The sequence below is a fragment of the Aotus nancymaae genome, unplaced genomic scaffold, assembly GCF_030222135.1.
Source record: "Aotus nancymaae isolate 86718 unplaced genomic scaffold, 86718_ANA_hifiasm-v0.15.2.pri h1tg000083l, whole genome shotgun sequence".
Taxonomy (NCBI): domain Eukaryota; kingdom Metazoa; phylum Chordata; class Mammalia; order Primates; family Aotidae; genus Aotus; species Aotus nancymaae.
Genome location: NW_026988498.1, coordinates 2,909,906 through 2,924,797, shown reverse-complemented (window position 1 = coordinate 2,924,797; position 14,892 = coordinate 2,909,906). Strand labels below are relative to the sequence as shown.

At 39.6% G+C, this 14,892-nt stretch overlaps 1 protein-coding gene across 6 annotated transcripts in view; it reads left to right on the top strand.

Moving 5' to 3' along the window:
- The window catches only part of PRKCQ (protein kinase C theta), a 145,940-nt gene that overhangs the window by 62,123 nt on the left and 68,925 nt on the right, over nt 1–14,892 (top strand). For all 6 annotated transcript variants that reach the window (XM_012443410.2, XM_064369072.1, XM_021670600.2 and 3 more), the window contains exons 3-5: nt 2,020–2,219; nt 5,853–5,913; nt 14,215–14,377. In XM_012443410.2, coding sequence (XP_012298833.2) covers nt 2,020–2,219; nt 5,853–5,913; nt 14,215–14,377 — 424 coding nt within the window. The remainder of the gene's footprint in view (nt 1–2,019; nt 2,220–5,852; nt 5,914–14,214; nt 14,378–14,892) is intronic.

Genomic DNA, 14,892 nt, shown 5'->3' with positions numbered 1-14,892 from the left:
AAGGCTGCATTTTCCACACAAGGTTGTGGGGCTGTGAGTCATTGAAAATGGTAACATTCTAGATAGATGGGATCCTCTGAGTAGGTGATTACAAACCTGGTGAATGAAAATGTAAAAAATACCTTGCTTCACGGATTTTTGCCCCTTCTCTGGGGATCTTTGGCCCTTTTCTCCAGGCACAGAGAATGGTTATAGTCAAAAGGAATTATCCGAAAGGGAAGCTTCAGGTCTGTGGAAGTAAAATGTGACCGTGATCATTGGTATTGCCACTGGTTTCTAAAAAGCCCGATCGCCAGTCCAAATTTTTTTTAACCAACCCATAAAAAATTTCCCCTTTCTATTCCACCTTGCAGTCTCATGGTTTATATCTTTCCTAGCCGAGTTTACCTAACATTTGAGTTTCAAGCTTATTCAACTCCTTGTATACCCCCAAAATAAATATTAATTTAACAAATGCTAAACGCCTGCTCTGTTTAGCTTTGTATGTTGGATACAGGGGCCCTTGAAAGTTAGAAAGGCTTTATTTCCTGGCTTTAAGCAGATTTTCCCCTTGTGCTTAATCAACATCTCTGAACTGTTAAATCTGCCATTTAATGTGCTTATATCACAAGAAACAAACACTCAAATGTAGGTTTCTGCTTCTGAAATGATTAAAGAATAAATACCAGAGAAAATCCAATGTGCATGAAAGACAGGAAAAACTCATTAATTAGTAAACTCTTTGCCAATCACTGAGTGGCTTTAGGGAGGTTTCCCCTAAACCGACCTTCCCGTCTGCAGATTCTTAGCATTTCCAGGGCTTCTGCCTGCCTGCCTGCCTTTCCTCACTTGCAGGCTTGCACTCTGCTTCAGCCTCGCTGGCTCCGTGGGTGAAGACCAGCACCACCTCTCTGAGTTGTCCATCGGCTTTTGCTGAAGGTGCATGGTACATGTAAAATGTGTCTTCATCCAAGAATTAGAGAAGGAAATAATGGCTCATTATGCTTTAAAGATTATTGCCTCTTAGTGTATTTATGTCCAATGGAAAAATATTTAAATATTTCTTAAAGGAGCATTCATTAGGTGCTTAAATTATGCCACTATGTCTTTCAGATGAACACACCGTAGTTTTGTATTGACTATGTTTTACCCAGGGCCAGTGAAGTAAATCAGTCGTAGGATCAACACTTTGTAGATTAACAAAGGAGGATCTCAAAGGCATAACAGATTTTTTTAAAGTTTGCTGCTCAGGTGTTTACACCCAAAGTAAAGCAACTAACTGTTGAATAGGAAAAGAACATTTGGAAAGCAAACCAATAGTCCCATAGACAGTTGTTTTTGAATAATTATAGAAAAGGACCCTTCTGGTCTTAAAGCTTAAAACTTACATTTGTTTTATCTGAGTTTCTTCCTCAGGAAAGGATCCCCACGCCTCTCAAAAAATATTAGGGAACTGAAACTCACTAGATCATGTCATCCAGAGACTGAAGCGCCAGTCCCTGGCTCATCATGATTGCTTCCTTACCCCTCCTGTTCCTGTTTTCCCATACAAAGTTACATTTCTTCCCTGCTATATAAATCCCTAATTTTAGTCGGTCAGGAAGATGGATTTCAGACCGAGCTCTCATCTCCTCAGTTGCAGCACCCTATTAAAGCCTTCTTCCTTGGCAATTCTCGTCAAGCACCCTATTAAAGCCTTCTTCCTTGGCAATTCTCGTCATCTCAGTCATTGGCTTTCTGTGCAGTGAGGAGCAGAACCTAGCCCAAACACCTGGTGTTTCGGTAACAATTTCCAGTCCACGGCATGAGCAGATTGATGTCTGAATTATCTACATTGGACCTATAAGGCTCAAGGCATCACCTTGCATCTAGACCTGGGGACTGTCTCATTCTGTCCCATATTGTCTGATTGTTTACGTGCTACTGTCTTCCCAGCAGAATTCTATAGGACAGAGGGAGCAGCTGCTACTGTTGAATTGAACTGAATTATTTTCCAGGCCTGGCTGAAGGAATAATGAGAACATACCTTTCTGTTCCTAGAGAATGGGCAGATGTATATCCAGAAAAAGCCTACCATGTACCCACCCTGGGATAGCACTTTTGATGCCCACATCAACAGGGGAAGAGTCATGCAGATCATTGTGAAAGGCAAAAACGTAGACCTCATCTCCGAAACCACTGTGGAGCTCTACTCGCTGGCTGAGCGGTGCAGGAAGAACAACGGGAAGACAGAAATATGGGTAATGTTGTGTAAAGTGTATGTACCTAAGCAGGTAGCAGATGACTGGCTCAGAACTCCCATGTCAATCTAAAGGTGTGTGGTTACCCTGGCCTCGGGTCACCAGGCTCCCTGCCACTTCCTTACTGGTGATTTGATAATGGCAATGGTTATCCTTTATGGGCTGTAGAATTCAGTGACATCTTCAGATCTCTTTGATGCCTACATCTAACAGATGTATAAAGTCTCTTAGGCTATGATAAATTGTTATTTATTTAAAACTGTTAAAACAGGCTTGGAACTATCACAAATTCCCCTTGATTGGGGGATGAGTTTTTGTCTATCAATCCAGTCGTCAGTTTCATTCACTTTTTCAGTTTTGGAAGAATGTATATAAGACTTAATCAAGATTTATCAAATGACAATTCTAATGCTTTTATTTTATTTGTTTTTTTCTTTTCAGCAGAACTGCCAGAAGTAATGCTTTTAAACTTAGAAATTGCTCGTTTAATCCAGTAGATTCAGAACATGTTGAGATATCAAAATCTTAATTTTATTAAACTTCGTCCATACATTTTTAGAGTAAAAAGCTATCAGAATGTGAGAAGATAGAACAAAGATCCATTCAATGTTTAGTCTTGTCTCCCCATACTTTGACAGTTTCTATAATTCTTTTCAGCTGTCATAAAATCACTTAGCTTATTTTGACTAGGAAGTACATCATACACAATTCATGTCAGCACTCCAAGTTGTTAAAAACCTAGATTATGGTAGCAAATATTTACAAATGTTAAAAGGAAGATTAAAAGAATGAAAGCATTAAAAAAATTCTAATGAAAATGTCTGGGAAACAAAATAAAGGAAAATAGTAAGAAACTGCTTGTACATGATCCGAAATCCAGAAAATGTTTTCAAATATTTATATCATCTATGCCAAAAGAGAGAATCCTGACTTTTGCTCCTTACTTTCTGTAACTCAGATTTTAAGAAATCCACCCAAAAGACTTTCAACTCAGATTTTAAGAAATCCACCGAAAATATTTTCAAGAACTCAGATTTTAAGAAATCCTCCCAGATTTTCAAGTCACAGGTTTCAAATGGGAATGATGTAAGCCTAAAAACTAGGTTTTTGTGTCAGTTCTGTATTTTTGACCTAAAAAATTTAGTGCTTTTTAAGAAAGTATAAAACTCTTCTATGTCACTAATTTTTAGAGACAAATACATGCCAAGATTTTTTTTTCAAAGGTGCCCATGCCCATGCTTAGATCTATCCAGGTAATTTGGTTGAGCAGTATCTACTCAGCACTTGTGTGTAGGCTTAGGGAAAGGGTTCCTGGGGCCAGGCGTGATGGCTCACGCCTGTAATCCCTGCACTTTGGAAGGCCGAGGCGGGCAGTTCACCTGAGGTCAGGAGTTCAAGACCAGCCTGGCCGTCATGGCGAAACCCCATCTCTACTAAAAATACAAAAATTAGCCAGGCATGGTGGCGGGTGCCTGTAATCCCAGCTACTTGGGAGGCTGAGACAGGAGAATCACTTGAACCTGGGAGGCGGAGGTGGTAGTGAACCTAATCATTTTATTAGACAGAAGTAGGAATGGGGGAAACTGAGGAAGACCAGTTTATTTGGCCTACCTAATTTTTTTTAAAAAGGGTCATCAATCCCCCAATTTTAAAAATATTATTCTATTCATATTTCCTTCTCAATTAGTGAAAGATAAGTCGGGGACGGGTATCTTTTTGTTAAGTAGTCTTCACTGATAGGCAGCTTGCTGTTCTAGTTATATCTCTTCAAGTTGCGTATGATTTCTTGCCTAGAATTTTGCTAATTTCATTCTTACCAGACTTTTCTTTGCATTCTAAGATTATTTAGACATAAGTCCATGGTGATATTCAGATGCTCATTTAACCAACTAGCACACTTTTTGCATTTTTAAGCTTTGGTGTTTTGGTTTTTTTTTTTTTCCTAAGGCTATTTCTTAATTTACTTGTATTTTATTTTAAGGGCCAGCAGGTTGTTTGGGACTTACATTTTCCCTTACTTCCATTGGATTCTGCTTTTCTAACACTAATTTCTTTAAAGAAAATGATTTTCTCAAATTTGCCTTTCGTGTTTCTAAATGCCATGTTGAGACACACCTTTTGTTTTCCCAAAAGCCTGACAGTTTTTATGGTTGTCTCCCATTCACTCCCAGAATGTATTAGAATGTGACTTTCTATGGATGCTGTTTTTCCAGGAGCTAACTAGTTTAATTTCCTTCATCACTACTAAATACCGAATATTGCCAACTCTGTGGTCACCTGGTGCCAATTCTCATCATTCCATTTGGAAATGGGCCCCTTGCCCCTAGCTTTTCCATCTCCATTTTTGCCTTCATCTTTACTCCTTATTCCACAAGCCAGAGAACAATGGTGCATACACGCTATGTCAAAAGCACGTTTCTTTTCAAGGCCGGGAGCAGTGGCTCACGCCTGTAATCCCAGAACTTTGGGAGGCCGAGGCGGGTGGATCACGAGGTCAAGAGATCGAGACTATCCTGGTCAACATGGTGTTTCTTTTCATTAATCTGTTGAAACTCATGAAAATTTATAGTTGTCACAGCAGTACAAGCTTATTTTATCATAAAGTTCTCATAGCAGTAATGCTATGACATAGGCGTTGCTATTGTGTCCATTTTTCAGACGTTTCCCAAAACTTAGTGATTTATACAAGGTCACATAACCAGAAAATTATTTAGCCATGATTCAAATTCAGTCCTGAGTTCCACAGGACATTACTTGCTATTTCTTAGTTATTCTGACTAACCTGGCTAACGGATGGACATAATGACCAATAATGACTTTCAAGTCATCTTCCTTCTTATTCTTGTTGGCCTGTCAGTGGCATAGTGGGATGGTTTAATAGATTAATGACAGTGCTTAGGTTGTCTTGGACTTGGATTTGTCTTTTCTTCTCCTTATGTCACTTTATGGGAGATCCTACATCAACCCTTAAAATGACACTTTGTTCTGGTCTCTTCTACATAATAATACAGCACTGAAGTATCTATTTATATACATATATAAATTCCTTCCCAGACCAATGTAATTAAAATTTTCTTTAGTGGACCATCCAAGACTTTCCTATACATACAGTCTCTCTTTGTGAAAGAGAAAAGCTACCCCCATTGAATGCCCTGATTAACTTAGACATGCATCCCAGGTAGAAAGAAAGACAGGGGTCTGAAGGCAGCCTCAAAGAGGCAGGATTTATCTTTCCCTCCAAAAGAAGAACTTTTTCCCCAAGGAAGCCAGTCCCCGTGCCTGTGATTCTTTTGTCATGATGAAGATCTGGGTCTACCCTGTGACAGTTCTTCAGATAAGCAACAACACAGGGCAAGAAAACCAAATAGAATCTGTTTTAGGATTTATTTCTTCCTTATGCAAGTTTTTATCTCCAAATAAAAATGAATGAATTGCTGGGACGTTTTAAGAAAAGAAAAGTGACTGTCACGGTTGCTACAGTCTTCCGATGACAATGAGTGTGAATACAGTGGAAAGTAACAATGATTGTATTCTGTGTTGGAAATCTCCCGCCATCGTCAGTAGCCAGTGATGTCATTGAACTCAGGGCTTGTTTCACATTCTGACTGATGTTTCTCTCCTTCTCCCAACCAGTTAGAGCTGAAACCTCAAGGCCGAATGCTAATGAATGCAAGATACTTTCTGGAAATGAGTGGCAAGTGACATTTCTTCTTTCTGTTTGGGGTTGAGGAGGGGATGGCCTTCTCCTCAAATGCAGCTTATTTTACTTTTGCAATTATTGTAGAAAAGAATCAGGAGAGAAGAGAAGCGCGGAATTGTCTTAAAATTCTCAGAGGTGCTCAGGCATGACTTGAAAAGACACTATCTGGGCCAGAAAAACATAGAAATATAAAACATGTACAGCGCTTGTTTTTAAGTGATGTGAATCCATATGCCCAATGCTCTTAGCATCTGTCTTTATTTTAGTTTGGAAAGTCAGTCTAAATACAAAAGACTGTTCATGTGTGGTGATGTGTGTACACATTACCTATGTTTAAATGATGTGCTATAACAAGCTACTGTACTATCAATAGAATACAAAATAAGTAAGAAGTTGATAAATATGTTCCATAAAACTAGTAACAAAATGCTAGTACTTAAAGTTAGTCACCTCAAGTCCTTTTTGGAACAAGAAAAGGTGAGAAAACACATCACTAAAGATTTTTGGTTCCATGTTACATATGGACTTTGGCCACAGAAGTTAAATTTCCTGGTACATTGTGCTGAGACAGGCTGTCAGGGCGGTGCGTGTGAATCAAATCCCCCTACTTATAAAATCCTAAGTCACAGTATGGACGTGTAAACTTACTGATGGTAAACTGATTTCATTTTTTCCTAAATTAGTGTTATTACCAAGAATAAGTTAGTTCGACTTCATACATGTATGGTGCTTTCTGAGTTTTGGCTTACCATATATAATTCCTCAGGGTCTAAATTCAAACAAATACATCAGAGAAAACAATATTATGAGCTAATCATGGAAAACTTGAACACTCACCAGATACTTGATGATACTGAGGTGTGGTGATTCATCTTTTAGGTGTGATAACAATATTGTGGTGATTTTTTAAAAGGTGTGCTAATCTTTTACAGATGTATACTAAAATATTTTAGATAAAATAATATGATACCATGGCTTTGCTTCAAAATAATCCAGTGGCATGGGGTGTAAGATGGACAGAGTATATTGAAAGAGAATGGCCATCAATTAATAATTGCTGAAACTCAACGATTGATACTTGAAAATTGATTATAGTATTTGCTCAACTTTTATATATATTTGAGATGTTCTATAATAAAATTTTTAAAAAGAAAGAATTACTGAGAATGGAAAAATGTACTCTGAAATTTTATTTCTTTTTCTTCTTGGAAGTTGTAGATATATAGTACATACAGTATAACTTTTGAGTTGGCTGAGATAGAATGATTGCAGGATAGTTGAATAACCAGATTTGCATAAAAAGTGAAAGTACTGACCTAAATAATAATGCCAGTGATGTTTAATTCCTTGAATAAAGAAATATATTCCTCCCATTAGTTTAAAGCATGACCCAATATTAAGTTGAAAAAAGGGTTCTGTCTGGTCATGGCAGTTCATGCTTGTAATCCCAGTACTTTCAGACGTCGAGGCAAACAGATCACTTGAGCTCAGGAGTTCCAGACCAGCCTAGGCAACATGGCAAAACCCAGTCTCTACAAAAAATTCAAAAACTGGCCAGAGTTGGTGGTGCATACCTGTAGTCCCAGCTACTTGTGAGGCTGAGGTGGAAGGAGCGCCTGAGCCCAGGGGGTCGAGGTTGCAGTGAGCAGTGATTTTGCACTGCAGCCTGGATGATAGAGTGAAACTCTGTCAAAAAAGAAGGGAAGGAAGGGAGGAGAGAAAGAGGAAAAGACAGAAAGAAGAAAATAAAGAGAAAAAGCAAAGAGGAAGGGAGGGAGAGAGGGAAGGAAGGAAGAAGAGAGAGAAAAAGCGAGGAAGGGAGGGAAGGAGGGAGGGAGAGAGGGAAGGAAGGAAGAAGAGAGAAAAAGCGAGGAAGGGAGGGAAGGAGGGAGAGAGAGAAAAGAAAAGGAAAGAAAAAAAAGAAAAAGGGTCCTTCATCAGAATGCAGGTATTTTTGATAAATGATTTTAAGATCCCTGCTTTGTAAAACAATTCCATGGATGTTCCTCCTATTCCTGTGGAACTTAAATAATACTTTATTAGAATGAGAGAGCAAATTCAGTTGGGCAAAAACAATGATATTTCACAAACAATAATGACAAAAGCCTAGGAAATATTTTAAAAATAAAACTTTGTAATATTTAATACTTTCAATATCTGGATCCAAATTGACACTCCATCTCTAAATTTTTATATATATATTAAAAAAATCTAATTTAAAAATCAAAGTTACGGAATAACCTAGCTAGAAAATGTCTTGTTGATGACGAGTGGGGAGTACAGGATGCCACTTCCTTTTAAGAATGCTTATCAACAGTCTTGCGTGTTCTTCCCATGCACCCCAAAACCTAAAATGTGATAAAAAATAAAAATAAAAATAAAATCATAAAAAATAAAAATTAGGGTCATGCGTTCAAAAAAAAATGCTTATTATTAGTATAAAAAAATCATCTTCTGAAGGATTCAGAAAAGCAAAACGTGTTCTTCTACTCAGGGAGCATGAACCCAGATTGAAGAGGTGGTACAGATTAAACCATTAGATAAAATTATAACCTAAACCACACAAATACTGATTAATCCAGAGATCTGTGTGTGTTGCCTTCATTTCAGAAAGTTCCACAGTGCACGCATTAAAGGGTAGGAGAGTTGAGTTTTCTAAAGAAGAGGGATGGCCTTGCAGGAGGAAATAGTGAAGGCTTGAGCAAGAATATGCCATGGGTGAGGGCCTTGGGGAGAACAGCGTAGGTAGACCAGCAGGCTCCTGCTGAAGCCAGAATGAAGAGTCAGAGACAGATGTTGGAGGGCCAGAGGAGTGTGTAGTCTTAGGTTGTGCTTTGCACTAATGGGAAGAATGTGCTTTCTCTTACTCAAGGAATTACACAGTGTTAGTCTACAAAATTTCACTTATGTTATGGAAAGGTGATAAAAATATGGTCTAGGGGCGTGGCTACAGGAATAAAATAAAAGGAAGGGTCTATAAGAAAATACAGCCATAGGAAGATTTCACAGTAGTGCAGGTGAAACATCTACAGAATGCCTGTTACATGTACACAGTTGAGATGTTTTATAATTCTTTAAAAATGAGGCTTAGAGCAATGGCTAATGTCTGTAATCCCAGCACTTTGGGAGGCCAAGGCAGGAGGATCACTTGAGCCCAGGAGTTTGAGACCAGCCTGGGCAATGTAGAGTGACCCTGTCTCTACAAAAAAAATTAAAATTACCTGTGTGTGGTAACACATGCCTGTAGTCCCAGCTACTTGGGAGGCTGAGACAGGAGGATCACTTGAGCCCATGACTTCACAGATATAGTGAACCAAGATAGTGCCACCGCGCTCCAGCCTAGGCAATGGAACAAGACCCTGTCTCCAAATAATAATAATAATAGTAATTACTCCTTAAATATGTAAGTTGAAAGAAGGGAAAAAAATGTTGAGAATCTCTTAAAATAGCTAGACTGGGAAGTTTGGTAGGAGTGGCAGTGGTGGCAGATATGGAAAGAAGAGGAAAATGAATGGGGGATCAGGAATTCAAATTTGGAAAACACAAGATAATATCATGTCTCCCATGTTTCTCTTCCATGGAAGCCTTAACTCCTCTCTCTCACCAGGAAGTAAAGGCTCAGCTTCCCATAAGAGACTACTTTGTTCTTTCTCTTTGAAATCCCCATGTGTTGGGTTTTTGAGCAGGGATCAGTTTTTCTCTTCTTCCTCTGTTCTCCTATTATTACTCTTGTGGCTTCAGAATTCTCCATGGCTGTCTCATGCCCCCACTTCTATTTCATACCTTCCTACGCTTCTCTATCCATTCAGTAACCAACCTTCACCCCATATATCATCACTTGGAATTCTCCACCTCCAGGGGCTCACACTCAGAACTTGCTTTCCCAGAGCTCATCCTCCTCCCTTGTCAATTCTGCCCTTCTTCTCAACCAGTAAGTACTAGCCTTTAGTCTAGTTTCTCTTTTACCCCATTTATTAGCCCATTTCTGGCATTAACTCCCTACCTCACTTCCCATGATAAGCCTTTGTCAGCACCCTTCTCTCATTAGTTCCCTCTTTGCCATGGATGTTCTGATCTCCAAACCTTGCATTCTCCCCTCTCATTCTCCATGGCTTTGCTAGAAAAAGTCATTCAGCTGAGTGCATTACAAACAGATGCTATTAGATGACATTCCTATGGTTCAGACTCTATGTCTGGCATCTTAGCAGACCTCTCCAACTAGATTTCCTGTACTTACACATTTGAAGGGGCCAAATTAAAAAGTATCAAAAATTACATTTACCATGTTTAGGAGTAACCTATTTATTTTGTAACTCACTATCTCTTAATTATATAATAACTTACTCCACAAAACCTGGAAGTAATTTTTATTGTCTCCTTTTCCTTCACCTTCCATGAATGCATCAGTCAATCGTTTGTGTTCATGTTGTCTAGTGAATATTTTTTTCCATTTCATTATCTAATTACATCCTTACTACCTCCTACCATATCCCATCCATTCTCCTATGGTGGTCCTAGAAGGAATGATGCCAAGCTCCAATCCAACCACATCAAGCCTCTGCCCTTGCTGCAGCATTCCAGCATTGGCAAATCGTCTGCAGGAAAATGTTCAAACTGATCTGAAACCTACACATCTTCTGGAAGTGACTGCTGACGTTTTCTGCTTCACCCTCTGCACTCTGGCAATGCCCAGCTAGTTCTGGACCCCCACCCCCCACCGCACACACACACACCCTGAGGAACCTTAGCTCCATAGCTTTGCTCATTCCCTTCCACCCAGAGAGAGCACCTTTGGCTTTTCCCAACCATACCTTCTTCCACACAGTAGTAGGAGTTATCTATCCTTCAGAATTCAGCACAGAAACATCTCTGCCAGGACCTTCCTTGTCCACCTTCCCTCTTTCTCACCTTCACCTACCTCCACCTGCCTTAGCTGGTATAGTTTCCTCATTTCCATGGTCCCATAGCATCCTGTGAATATCTCTGTTCTGACATTTGCCACATCGATTGTCTTTCCTTCTGACTCTTAACTCCTTGCAGGACAGCCACTGTCAAAACACATCTCATTAATTCCTTTAACTTCGTCGCCAGGTTTCGGATGAGGCATGCAGGAAGTATGCAACGAATGCTCGTTGAACTGTTCAGCTGGACTCACCTTGGCACTTAAAAATTTCCTTCTTTTCTTTTTGATTTCCACACAATGGCTGTTACTACCATTCCCATCCTCCATGGTTTCTGGGGGTGCCTGATTCCCCTCTGATTCTGGGAGGTTGACCTTGCCTCCGATACAATTGGTGGAGACCCCATCTTCTGCCCGTCTCTGCGCTTCAGGATGCAGCTGCTTCCTCCAGCCTTCTCCTCCTGCTCCTCTGCCTCGGAGGCAGCTGCTCCCGTTCTTGGTTGCACACCTCTCATCCCAGCAGTCCTGCTCTTCAATATACTTTGCCTCTGACATCCTCAACTCTCCCTTCTCTCTGCAGTTTCCTCCTCATTGCCAAGACATGCTGTATTATCCATCTTCCCCAATCTTGAACACCGTCTCTTCTTTTCTTCACCTTTTTACCTCCATGAGTGTTTTTTTTCCTTTCCCTGACATAGTCCTTTAAAAAGCATTTTGTATTTATCACTTTCTGTTTCTTCCCTTCTATTTCTATTCTTAGACCCTAAGACTCTGGCTTATAATTCAACCAATCTGCTAAAATGGCTTTCTCCAAGATTATGAGTTCTCACAAGCAGTTCCTGCTTCTTAGTCTTCAATCTCCTTGATACTTCTCTGTCAGACAATACTGGAAACCCCATTCTTTTTTGGCTTGCCTGATGTGATATTGTCCGAGGTTTCATCTTAATTTTTCAGCTGCCTCTTCTTGGTCTCCTTTGCCATTTCTTTTCCTACCTCCTAAAAAATATGGGTACACATCTCTCTGAGTCTGTTCCACACCATCATATGTTGCCTTTTAAGGTTAGCTGTTGCCTGTCCACATCTCCCTAACATGACTGTTAGCCACGCAGGGTGAGGAATCATCTCATGTTTCTTTAGCACATTCGGCAAAGCAGTTTACTCAAAGCTGTTTGTAGTCACTTGTGATTTGAGTGACTACAAACAAAGGATAGGTTAGATGACATAAATATATGAGAATCCATTAGCATAAAAGAAAAAAAATTGTAACAATGAGCTCATTCAAACCAGTAAATAGAGAAATAAATAAGTCAATACCAAAAGAATTAAAGAATTCTATGTTTTTACATTTATTTTTGTATAACGATTGAAACAGAGGATAAAGGAAGTCACAGAAAAGAGCAGCGTATAAATTCATTGATGGAAATTCCTGATATTTAAAAAATATATAGTATTATAGTCTAATGTACAAATTATATGTATAAGCTATATATTTATAGTTTATAAGCATACATGTTTAGCTATATATGTATAAAATATGTTGAATATACATCTAAACATATGTTTAGATATATGTTCATAAAATATGTTTAATATACATATAAACATATATATTTTTTACAGTAAAAAAACTATGTAGGGTCCCCAGAATAATTCGCTTCCATTCCCTGCATTTAAAAGTATTTTTATATTTATTTTTATTTTATTGCATCTGGACCAAAATAGAAGCAAGTCACATGTTATAAATAAATGACCTACTATACCAGTCACGAGTTGTAAATAGATCTGCACATTTATACCAGAACTTGTGAAAGAAGGTGATTAACTCAGTGACCCTTAATTTAACCCCTCATTTACCAAGCATAATTTATTATTTCCAGCCTAGTTCCAGGTAAAAAGACCTAAATTGCCTACCCTTAAAGTATTAGGCAAAGTACTATGTCCCATCTGTGGAACTGTTAGACGGTTTCTGGAAATTCTTTTTGTCTGGGGTTGCCATAAAACAGATCTATGGACCACTGTAGAGAAGGCTTGAGTCCTACAATGTGTCCTGGGATGTGGCTGGATTCCTGGGGAAGGTTTCTACCTGTACGGTTCCTCCTCTGTCTACTTAGAGTGTTTGTAGCCTAGCCACTGTTAGGGATTGGACAATAAGGTACCTTGGAAGAGAATTTTCCTCAAATGCATTGTCAGGCTACTCCCACTGCTTAGCCAGAAGAGAAGTAATTTAGTTTGAATATTATTCACTCTTTGTGAAATAGAATGAGCCTGCTATTTAAACTAAACCTCAATTTTTTGTATTTGTAACAAAATAGAAGAAATAATGCAAGAATCTGCAAGCTATTATAAAATCATAACTAGGATTTTAATTCATTATCCTTGTTTATTTATTCATACATTTATTTGTGTATTATTTTTGCTATAGCATGGTTATTTTTATTTCTTTACTGTTTCCTGTGTTATTCTCTCTCACCTGCTGGAGTGTCCATCATGCTATTTAACCATGACTACCTTGTGATTTAATGTTTCCTGAGGACCTGGGCTTGAGCAAGGGCATCATGAGTATTCTCAAAATTTGACTTTCTTAGTTTTTCAACCTTTTGGAAGGACGTCATCCAGGTATAGGGCAGTGTAAACAGTGACTATCCAGAGCACTTTCACCAATATTCACGAACCCAGGGTGATCATTGGATCTGATGCTTTGATGCTGATGACTAGATAATGCACAGGATTAGCTAGACACTACAAAACTTCAATGAGCTATTAATTTTCTGGCCTTTTCCACATTGGTAAATATGGTTGGTAGCTGGTGTGTCTGATCACTGTGGACATCAGGAACCAGGACACGACATCCCAAAGTTCCTTTGCCCTCACACAAAATTCTGGTTAGCTCCCTCCTGTCTACCCAGCCTGTCTACAACAACCAGCTGTAAAGCATCCTGGCACCTCTGAAATGCTGTTCCCAAGAAGCTGTCAATAACTATGTGATTCTTTAGAATTACAGACAGGAAAGCCTTTGCCACTTCCTGCCTTTTCGGGCTGAGTCATCATTGACAATGATGAAGAGAGGTTGATAGATACCTTGAAAGTTCTAACCTCTGGTTTTGAAACTTGAAGATGATAGCTCAGCCCACTCAGAGAGGAGCAAAGGATTGAGACAGCAATCCAACTTCATGGCTTTCATCCTCTAATAATATACGCTATGACAAATCTGTGTTTTAGAATTAAGGAAAGATGCTGAGTGTGGTGCCCACCATATGGGTACCTGGAATGTTACTGCAGGTGCTCAGTGCTGGTCCTCCTGGGTCCCTTGCCCATCTCCCTCCCCTCCTGACCCAGCTGGAATAGGAATAGTCCTGTAGCAGAACTTCACTTTCTTCCCCATTCTCTTCCTGTAGACACAAAGGACACGAGTGAATTTGAGACGGAAGGCTTCTTTGCTTTGCATCAGCGCCGGGGTGCCATCAAGCAGGCAAAGGTCCACCATGTCAAGTGCCACGAGTTCACTGCCACCTTCTTCCCACAGCCCACGTTTTGCTCTGTTTGCCACGAGTTTGTCTGGTACAGTAACTTGGCATCTCTCTCCAAACTTCGGGTTATGGATTTTGTTGCATCTTCTTAATCCTCTAGGCTGGCATGCTCCACCATGGGGGGTGAGCTGGAGTAAGTGCTACCTAAACGTCGTCAGGAACCTTGCCTGAACTGAGAAGGTTCATAAGGAAGCCAGGTCTAGTCAGGAAGAATGCCCATGGAATTTTAGTTTCTGCCTCAATGGGAGGCGACTGGGGGTAAGTCGGAAGGAACAGAAGTGGAAGGTATCTTTGTTACAAGCACAGTTTTCCAGTTTTATAGTCAAAACTTCCCCCACCTAATGACCCAACTGTGCTGGTACTACTTTTTGCAACAGACAGCACTTTGCCATTGTAGCTAATGGTTTAAATGTTTATAAGGCTCTTGGGTATCTTAACAGCCATCACACAGATCGGTTTAAGCCTCAGTAACCACATAGCAAAGGCTAAGGCTATGACGGAGTGGAGACTTGAAATGACTCCTGTTTCTGGCTCTCAGCATCCTGG